The following is a 10,107-nucleotide window of genomic DNA, read 5'->3' on the forward strand; positions in this document are numbered from 1 at the left end:
AGAGCCTGGGAGGGAGGGGGAGAGTCCGAGTGACCGCGGCGCGGGCGCCGCTTCTCCCCCTCCCTCCCTCCTAGGCTTGAGAGCCTAGGGGGAGGAAGCAGGGCTGGGGATTTGGGGAAGGGGCGGAGTTGAGGCGGGGCCGAGGGTGGGGTAATTAAAAAACGGGGGGGGGGCGGCCAAAATTGTTTTTGCTTTGGGCGGCAAAAATCCTAGAGCCGGCCCTGAATGCGGCCACACCCTGGTACCCTTTAGGCCGCACCCAGCCCTAAGTGAGTTCTAACCAGACCCCACTGGCTACGCTGGAGAGGGTGAGAAAGGGGTTGGAGGACAGTACCGGATGACTTCCTGCCCATAAACCTTTTGGTGAAGATCTCTGCCACCCAGGCCTGCAGCTCGGAGTCCTTCTCGACAGTGTCATTGCTCTGGTAGTACAGCCCAATGATGCCAGAGACAAAACTGTGAGGGTTAAAGGAGAAACCAGTGAGCCAGGTCGTATGCAATGGGGTTACTCTGGAGTCACACCGGGGTGAGCGAGAGGGGAAGCAGCCCTAGTGACTCCAGCGGAGTTACTCCTGATTTACACAAAGGGGCAGTGAGAAAGGAATCAAACCCCAATGAGATAATAAATTACAGAGAATGAAATGTTATGGGAAAGTCACTAGATGACACCACAGGACTAGGAATACATATTGTAAATTTCCTAACAGAGTTTCAGTTGTAAGCCATTTGCCACACACGTTGATTCCACACAGAGATTTTTGTTTCCATGGCAGGATGCTGCTAACAGCACTGATGTGATTTCAGTGATTCCTGGAAGTTAACCCCACTCCAGTCACCTATACTGACCCCCCTGCCCAACCCAGACATCAAAAAGGCTAATGGCATATTGGGCTGCATTAGTAAGAGCATTGTCAGCAGATTGAGGGAAGTGATTATTCCTCTCTATTCGGCACTGCGGAGGCCACATCTGAAGTATTGCGTCCAGTTTTAGTCCCCCCACAACAGAAAGGATGTTGCCATATTGGAGAGAGTCCAGCGGAGGGCAACAAAAATAATTAGGGGGCTGGGGCACATGATTTATGAGGAGAGGCTGAGGGAACTGGGATTATTTAGTCTGCAGAAGAGAAGAATGAGGGGGCATTTGATAGCAGCCTTCAACTACCTGAAGGGGGAGTCCAAAGAGGATGGAGCTCAGCTGTTCTCAGTGGTGGCAGATGACAGTACAAGGAGCAATGTTCTCAAGTTACAGTGGGGGAGGTGTAGGATGGATATTAGGAAAAACTTTTTCACATCCTCTTTGGAACCCCCCTTCAGGTAGTTGAAGGCTGCTATCAAATCCTCCCTCACTCTTCTCTTCTGCAGACTAAATAACCCCAGTTCCCTCAGTCTCTCCGCGTAAGTCATGTGCCCCAACCCCCTAATCATTTTTGTTGCCCTCCACTGGAGTCTCTCCAATTTGTCCACATCCCTTCTGTAGTGGGGGGGACCAAAACTGGAGGCAATACTCCAGGTGTGGCCTCACCAATGCCGAATAGAGGGAAATAATCACTCCTACTAATACAGCCCAATATGCCATTGGCCTTCTTGGCAACAAGGGCACACTGCTGACTCATATCCAGCTTCTCGTCCACCATAATCACCTGGTCCTTTTCTGCAGAACTGCTGCTTAGCCAGTCGGTCCCTAGCCTGTAGCGGTGCGTGGAATTCTTCTGTCCTAAGTGCAGGACTCTGCACTTGTCCTTGTTGAATCTCATCAGATTTCTTTTGGTCCAATTCTCCAATTTGTCTACGTCACTCTGGACCCTATCCCTACCCTCCAGCGTATCTACCTCTCCTCCCAGCTTAGTGTCATCTGTGAACTTGCTGAGGGTGCAATTCATCCCATCATCCAGATCATTAAAAAAAGATGTTGAACAAAACCGGCCCCAGGACCGACCCATGGGGCACTCCGCTCGATACCAGCTGCCAACTAGACATCGAGCCGTTGATCACTACCCATTGAGCCTGACAATCTAGCCAGCTTTCTATCCACCTTATAGTGCATTCATCCAATCCATACTTCTTTAACTTGCTGGCAAAAATACTGCGGGAAACTGGAACAAAAGCTTTGCTAAAGTCAAGTATATCACATCCACTTGTGGATCTTGATCGCAGTCCATAAGTATCTACATGGGGAACAAATATATAAAAATGGGCTCTTCATAGAATCATAGAGTATCAGGGTTGGAAGGGACCTCAGGAGGTCATCTAGTCCAATCCCTTGCTCAAAGCAGGATCAATCGCCAACAATCAGACTATCAGAGAAATGTCTAAGAAGAGAATGGCTGGAAGGTGAAGCTAGACAAACTCAGTCAGGAAATAAGGTGTCATTTTTTAAAGGTGAGAGTAATTAACCATTGGAACAATTTACCAAGGATCGTAGTGGATTCTCCCTCACTGGCAATTTTTAAATCAAGATTGGCTGTTTTTTGTCTGAAACATCTGCCCTAGGAATTATTTTAGGGAGGTTTTCTGCCCTACGTGAGACAGCAGATCAGAGTAGATGATCACAATGGTCCCTTGTGGCCTTAGAATCTATGAATAAAAATGATAGGACCAGAACCTCAGTGGATGTGAATAAGCAAAGGTGTATTGAAGTCTCACAGATTCACATCAGCTGAGGATCTAGCCTGAATCTTCAGGCCCCCTGGATGTGAAGAAAACCTTCAGACTGTGACCTGAATGTAAACTGACGCAGCGACGCTGCCTGAGTTTGCAGAGAGCCTGAGCCATTGCTTTGAGAGGAGGGTGATGAGTTGCTCCCCATATGGGCCATTAACTCTGACACATAAGGACAATTTCCAGCTCCCGATGACTACGTCACTGCGGATGAAAGCACATTACACAGCAAAGAAATGACCCCCATTGTGATGTTCTACTAGGAGCAGCACCTTATTGGAGGGGAATGAGTGGGCGGTGCTTGGTCTGTGGGGGGGGGGGGGGGGGGGGGGGGGACCCCCTATGTTTTGGGCGGGGGGGCTTGGGAGAGCACTCCCTATGTTTTCCCCTAGGGATTCACTGCTTCTCCCCAGCTCCACTGTGGCTTCTCCACCCCCTCCTCTAAGGAATCACTGGGTCCCGCCCCCTGGATTCACCTCTCCACCACTGTCCAGATCCTCATGCCATCATCCCGGTAGTAGTAATTGGGGAGCGAACTGACACCACGAGCTTCCAGGTTGTCCGGCAGACAGAGCACATCATAGCTCACATTCTCCACACTCTTGGCCAGCAGCTTCAGCATCCTGTCTCGACCTGTCGAGGAGGCCTGGAAGAGAGGGAAGAATCTGGAAATCTTGAGAGGACAGATCCCAAACTGGTGTTAATGGGAGTCTCTCCATTGGAGTCAATGGGGCTAGATCCCAGTCAGTGTGAATGAGTGTATCTCCATTGGAGTCAATAGGGCCGGATCCCAGCTGGTGTCAATGGGCGTCTCTCCATTGGAGTCAATGGGGCCAGATCCCCATCGTTTGTTAATCGGCTGTAGTTCCATTGGCTCAGTGTTGATTGACAGCAGCTGGGTTAATAAATTATGCCTGAGCGAGAGCAGATCTTTTAGAAAGAAACCTCCAATCTGGAGCTAACGTTTCCCAATGATAAACCCTCCACCACCCCTTGGGAAGCTGCTTCTAATGGTTCTTCTCCAGCCTGGGACCCAGCTGCCACTCATTTCCAAGCTGAAGAGATCTAACTTCAACTCCCAGCCACTAGATCTTGCTCTGCTGAATTAAGGAGACTTATACTCTTTGACATCTCTGTAGGCAGGTACTTATAGAGTGTGATCAGATCTCCTTTTATTCTTTCCCCATCAGTAATATAGAGCAGCATTTCTCAAACTGAGGGGCCCAACCCAAAAGGGGGATGCAAGAGGATAGTAGGGGGCATCGTGAGAGCTGTGCCCAGCTGTGAAGGCAGCGCCACCATCATCATCAGCACTGAAGTAAGCGTGGCGTGGGGGGGGGGGGGGGGGTCATCACTTTTTGAGGGTGTCATCACAGCCTGAAATATTTTCAAAGGGGGTCCCAGCAAAAAGAAGTTTGAGATCTCCAGTTATAGAGTTTCTTGGTTAAGTGTCTCACTGTGAACCAGGTTGTTCAGACAACTCATCCGCTAAGGTGTAGACACCACAATGGGGCACCCTGTTCCAGTCACAATCTCGCTAGGGCCATGTCCAGAGCAGTCCAAAGACTTTTTTTTCAGCTCACTGACAATTCCAAAAAATTGGGGGGGAAATTGTTCCAGATCCAGCTGAAAACGAAGGTGTTTGAAAGGTTTGGTGAGAAGAAAATTTAAAACTAAAATCTAGATTTGTTCTGGGTCAAATGAAAAGTTTTGTTTGGACAAAACGGAAATGGTTCCCCTCTGCCAAATGCTTTTGTTTCAACACAACACAACCGTTTCATTTGGATCTCGACCTTCTTAAAAACAGGTTTAAACAAAAAGTTGTGGGTTTTTTTAACCAAAAGAATTCAGTGAAATTGACAGTAATTCGCAGAACGTTTCAGTGCCACCAGATCTGCAGTTTTTTTCCACCAAAAAACACAAGCTATGCACAAAAAGACCACCTGGAGCTAACTGCCAGCACCCTATGGCTGTTCTGTGTTAGCCCTTTTATTTACTCACTGCCTCATCCTAGAAAGGCCAATGGGAGCATAATGTATCCACCAGCCATGCTGTAGGAATACCTTGAGCAGTCACGTGATACCACCCGTTCTATAGATGGGGGAACAGAGACACACAGAAGGAAATGGGTGTGACTGAAGTCACATCACAAGTGAGTGGCAGAGCTGCAAAGATACCAAACATCCTGAAATCCAGCAGCCCACTGCTCTACCGTCTAGCCCCTGGGCTTCTCCCAGAGCTCAGGATAGAACCCAGGAGTCCTGACTCCCAGATCGCACTCTGCTCTTACCAGGGGATGGGGGGCAGGAAGTCACCTCTCACCTTGTCGAAGCCCCCTCCCGGCTGGATGAGGTTGGTTCTAGCCAGGATGTTGATGTGCAGGGTGTAGCCGGTGTGGGGGATCAGGAGCTATGGGGAGCAGAGAGACATGGGGCTAAGCAGGGTGCTAACTCTAAGTCCAACCTCCCCACCCCCAGCAACACAGCCCCTGTGGGAAACAGGGCACATCGAGGGGCGACTGGACCCCACGCGGCTGCGTGAAACAGAGACATGCCCACACCCAGCTGGGCACAGGCTCAGCTGGACATAGCTGGGACAGGGCACATCTGGGTGTGTCCGGGGCATGGCCCAGACAGCTTGGCATGGCTGGGTGCAGACGGCATCCGCAGAACCAGCTGGGCATAACTGGGGCATGGATCCAGGCAGAAAGTGGGCATCTCTGGCTGCAGATGGCACCTTCACACCCAGCTGGGGAACAGGCACAGCGGGGCACATCTGGGCAGGGGCTGCAGCTGGGCACACACCTGGGTGCCCCGTACTGTACAGACACTGATGGGCCATGGCACGGACATCTGGGCACATTTTGAAGCGCTATCAGATGCCTCTGGCACCAGCTCAAACAGAGTTGGGCACATCTGGGGCACGGATGCAGCTGGGCACATCTGGGGCACAGCTGGTGCACAGCTATCTGCTGGCCAAAGGCACAGGAAGGACATGAGGGGGTGACTCTCTCTTCCCGCTCAGTCCCTCACCCCCCTCACCTTGTAGACAGGATGGCACATGGGCAGCTGGCGCAGTGTGGCCATGCAATAGACCTCGCAGAGGAAATGTGCCTCCAGCAGGTGGGTGTTGACCTCATGGACACGGAAGTTGGCCAGGTGCACCCAGATCTTGGCCAGGGTCCAGTTCCATTCGGAGTCACTGGGCAGGAAGATGGGGCTGTCGGGGCCCGGGTGCTGGTTGAGCTGTGAGGGCAAGGAAAGGAGATGAGAAGGAAACAGCCTCCTGCATGGCCCACGTGCTGGGAGTTGCCAGCAGGGGGCAGTGCAGGACTGGACAGAGAGCCCTGAAGCTGGAGGTGGAGCTAAGGCTTGTGGGCTGTGACATCCGGAGACACCCAGTGGGTGGGAACCGGAGGGAGGGGTGTGTGCAGCCCCACCCAGGAGGACCCCACCCAGGAGGGCCCCACTGTGACGTTCTGTACCTCATGGAAACACCCTACACCCCCACGTTCATCCTTATAATATGATTTTGTGGTATCTAATGCAAAGTTTGTCATGTTGGATGTCTTCGGAAGACTCATGATGTACTGAGAATTGTTGTTATAATAATGTTATAGTAATTGTTATTACAGTAATGTTATAGGTTGTAATTTCATGTATATAGTTATGAGGCTGAAAATGTGTCCTCATGGCTTAAAGCAAGCCCAGGCAAAAACTCCCCAAGAGCAGAGGTGCAGTTCACACCTCATCAGGGCATGTATGGGACAAACCCAACCCAGCCTCACAGGAGCAAAGAACACTGGCCTAGGCAACAACAAAGGATCTGTTGGACTCTCGAGTAAGTCACCGCCTTCCTTTGGTCAGTTTGGGACTGCGATGAGCTAATGCTCACCTGACTCTGAACGGGGGTGGAGGGAACAAAGCCAAGAGGGAAGAAAGAACATGATGAAAGAGAGAAACTTTTGCCATGCCCTCTCTCTCTTCCACCTCCATCTACAGACACAACACCACGCAACTGAAATGCTGATCAAAGGGGAGAGCCTGGCTGAAGAGCAACCAGCCAGCCTGTGGGGAGAAGCATCTAAGTTTGTAAGGGCATTGAAAGTGTTCAGATCAGCTTAGAATGCGTTTTGCTTTTATTTCATTTGACTAAATATGACTTGTTATGCTTTGACTTATAAACACTTAAAATCTATCTTTGTAGTTAATAACTCTGTTTGTTTAGTCTACCTGAAGCAGTGCGTTTGGTTTGAAGCGTGTCAGAGACTCCCCTTGGGATAACAAGCCTGGTACATATCAATTTCTTTGTTAAATTGACGAACTCATATAAGCTTGCAGCATCCAGCGGGCATAACTCTACACTGCAAGATAGATGTTCCTAGGGTTGTGTCTGGGAATGGAAATATTGGCTAGTGTCATTCGGTTATACAATCCAAGGAGCAGCTTACATGCCAGAGGCTGTGCGTGAACAGCCCAGGAGTGGGGGTTCTCACAGCAGAGCAGGGTAAGGCTAGCTCCCAGAGTCGAGGATTGGAGTGACCTAGCACATCACCGGTCCAGATAACACCAGAGGAGAACGTCACACCCACCCAGGAGGGCCCCACTCCTGAATGAATACTTGGAGCTGGAAAGAGGAAATCAGAGCCCTCCAATTTGACTTCCACTCCATCTGCCCATCCATCCCTCCTGTCAAGTCCCTCAGTCCATCGATCCATAGGTGTGGACTTTGTGGGTACTCTGGGGCTCAAGCACCCAAAGAAAAAAATAGGGGGTGCTCAGCACCCTCCAGCCACAGCTGGTTGGTGGGGCAGCAGATCAGCTGGTTGGTGGCTGGTGGGAGGCACTTGGGGAGAGCAGAGAGCAACGAGTGGTGGGCAGGCAGGAAACCTTGGGGGAGGGGGTGGAGCAGGGCTGGAAAGAGGTGGAGCAAGGGCGGGGCCTCATGAGAAGAGGTGGAGTGAGGGCGGGGCCTTAGGACAGAATAGGGGTGGAGCAGCCACAGGGAAAAATAAAATTCAGTGACTTTGCATCCATCTGTCCCTGCCATCCCTCCCTCCTACCCATCCTCCTGTCCCTCTGGTCTCCTCAGCCCATTCACCCTCCTGTCCATCCTCCCGTCCCTCTGGTCTTCTTGGGCCATTCACCCTCCCATCCGTCCTCCAGTCCTGCTGGTCTCCCCGGCCCATCCACCCTCCCTTCCATCCTCCCATCCCTCTGGTCTCCCCTGCCCATCCACCCTCCCGTCCGTCCTCCTGTCCCTCTGGTCTCCTTGGCCCATCCACCCTCCCGTCCCTCTGTTCTCCTCAGCCCATCCACCTTCCTGTCCATTCTCCTGTCGCTCTGTTCTGCTTGGTCCATCCACCGTCCCATCTGTCCTCCTGTCCCCGTGGTCTCCTCAGCCCATCCATCCTGCTGTCTGACTGTCTGGCCTTCCTGCCCAGTTGTAAAACAGTTTTTTTTTAAAGGGTGAAAAGTGGATTTTCTCCTTTCCCAGCCCCACTTTCACACGCTTTCTTTTCTTTTCTTTTCCTTTTCTTTTTTTTTAATCTTTCAGTGGTGAAAAATGCAGAAGAAGGGAAAAGAGGAAAAAGAAGAATAAAGAGGAAAGGAAATTGGGGGAGCAACCCCCCCAATCCAACATTTTTCACTTTCTGAACCCCCCACCAACTCAACCTTTTGAGTCCAATCGACTTCCTGTTTGGATCCAGTAACAAAAACGTTCTGTCGAAATTACCCTGCATGGGAGGATCCATGTCAGGGGGTTTCTGATGGGAAACTGTTTCACCGTCCAAATTTTGACATACCCTAGTGGACAGGCTGTTGCAGAACTGCTCACTAGGAAGGCCCCACTGGTCTGGATCAGGGGCAATTCCTCTGTTCTGGATTACCAGCGCCAAAGGGCTCCCTGGGCTGTTGTGAGCACCAGGCACAGGCCGGGCACACTCATTACCTGGATGGCCAAGGGGATGACCTGCCCACCAGGTGTCAGGTACAGCAGGCAGAGTGGTGCAGCCAGGTACTACTGTTCCCCGTTCAGCTGTGTGGTGGGAATCCTCTCCAGGATCTTGTAATCCATCAGGAAGATGTTCCCTTTCTGCAAGGTGGAGAGAGGGGTTCATCTCTCACATGAAGCAGGCTGCTGGGTTTTCTTCCAGGGAAAGGGACCCACAGAACTCAGCCCTGCAGATGGCTTTCAGGAGGCTGGCAGGATTGTCTTACCTTGAGCTCTTCCCGCAGGTTGGTGCCCTCCCCCAGGGAGCCGGCCACCATCTCCTCCATCACGGGGAAGTTCTCTGGGAGCACTGTGCACTTCCAGATCACCACCGGGTTGATCCCATTCAGGAACTGGTACCTGAAGAAAGAATCTTCCTGCCAGTGCTCGGAGATGTATTCTGGGGACACATATAACAACGTGTGAGTCAATGGGGTCAGACTCCAAGCTGGTGTCAATGGGAGTCTCTCCATTGGAGTCAAGGGGGCCAGACCCCCAGCCAGTGTCAAAGGACATCTCTCCATTGGAGTCAAGGGGGCCAGACCTCCAGCCAGTGTCAATAGGCATCTCTCCATTGGAGTCAATGGGGACAGACCCCCAGCTGGTGTCAATGGGCATCTCCCATTGTAGTCAATAGGGCCAGTTCCATGGCTGGTGCCAATGGGTGTCTCGCAATTGGAGTCAATGGGGTCAGACCCCAGCTGGTGTCAAAGGGCATCTCTTCATTGGAGTTAATAGATGGGGGAGCATGAGCCCCATCTAGCTATGGGAGATGTGGTGGGATCCCTGACTAGCTGCTGGGGGGCAGATCCTGATTCAAGCCAGAGCTGCCCTCCAGTCTCTCATGCGGATGGAACTGGGCAGGCTGCAGAGGGCTCACACAGCCCTTTTGTCCTTCACCCTCCAGCCCCAGGGCTCAGGTCAGCCCAGGTGGAACAATGAGTCTCAGCACTTAGACCTGCCCAGCGGGTGTGGTGGGGCCTGCAGGGCCATCTCACCCCATGTCTGTGGGTACAGGGTCAGATTGTGTCGGGAGCCCGGGGCAGGACATGCCCATGCACCATGGGACAGGGTGGGGTATGTACCTGAAGTGGGGTTCTTGTTACAACAATATATCTTCCAGATGTCTTCCAGCTTCTCCCAGAAGCCCGTGCATAAGAAGAAATCCTTCATCTTCAGCTCCAGCTCCCTGGGGACCAGAGAGACCCTTGGAGGAGAGACCGATGGACCCGGCCAGTCAAGAGAAAGGGGGCGTGGCCAGATACCCAGTTGAAGGGAGGGCATTGCCAGGGCCCCATAACCACAGCACAGTGTGTGCCAGCCATGGCCCCGATCAACCCCCTGTGGGCAGTGGGGGGTAGGGAATAGCCACAGTGCAAAGCTATCTGAGCATGCCCCCAGTCTAGATTAGATAGATAGATAGATAGATAGATAGATAGATAGATAGATAGATAG

At 51.8% G+C, this 10,107-nt stretch overlaps 1 protein-coding gene across 1 annotated transcript in view; it reads right to left on the reverse strand.

Annotated features, from left to right (window-relative positions):
- LOC112120888 (hydroperoxide isomerase ALOXE3-like) overlaps positions 1–10,107 on the reverse strand; it is a 263,609-nt gene that overhangs the window by 202,866 nt on the left and 50,636 nt on the right. Inside the window, 6 exon segments of the mRNA XM_026660350.1 lie at positions 335–456; positions 3,135–3,304; positions 4,981–5,067; positions 5,700–5,903; positions 8,611–8,754; positions 8,880–9,052. Of these exon segments, the coding sequence (XP_026516135.1) occupies positions 335–456; positions 3,135–3,304; positions 4,981–5,067; positions 5,700–5,903; positions 8,611–8,754; positions 8,880–9,052 (900 nt within the window).

The sequence above is a fragment of the Terrapene carolina genome, unplaced genomic scaffold (genome assembly GCF_002925995.2).
Source record: "Terrapene carolina triunguis isolate 2854851 unplaced genomic scaffold, T_m_triunguis-2.0 Scaffold751, whole genome shotgun sequence".
Lineage (NCBI taxonomy): Eukaryota > Metazoa > Chordata > Testudines > Emydidae > Terrapene > Terrapene triunguis.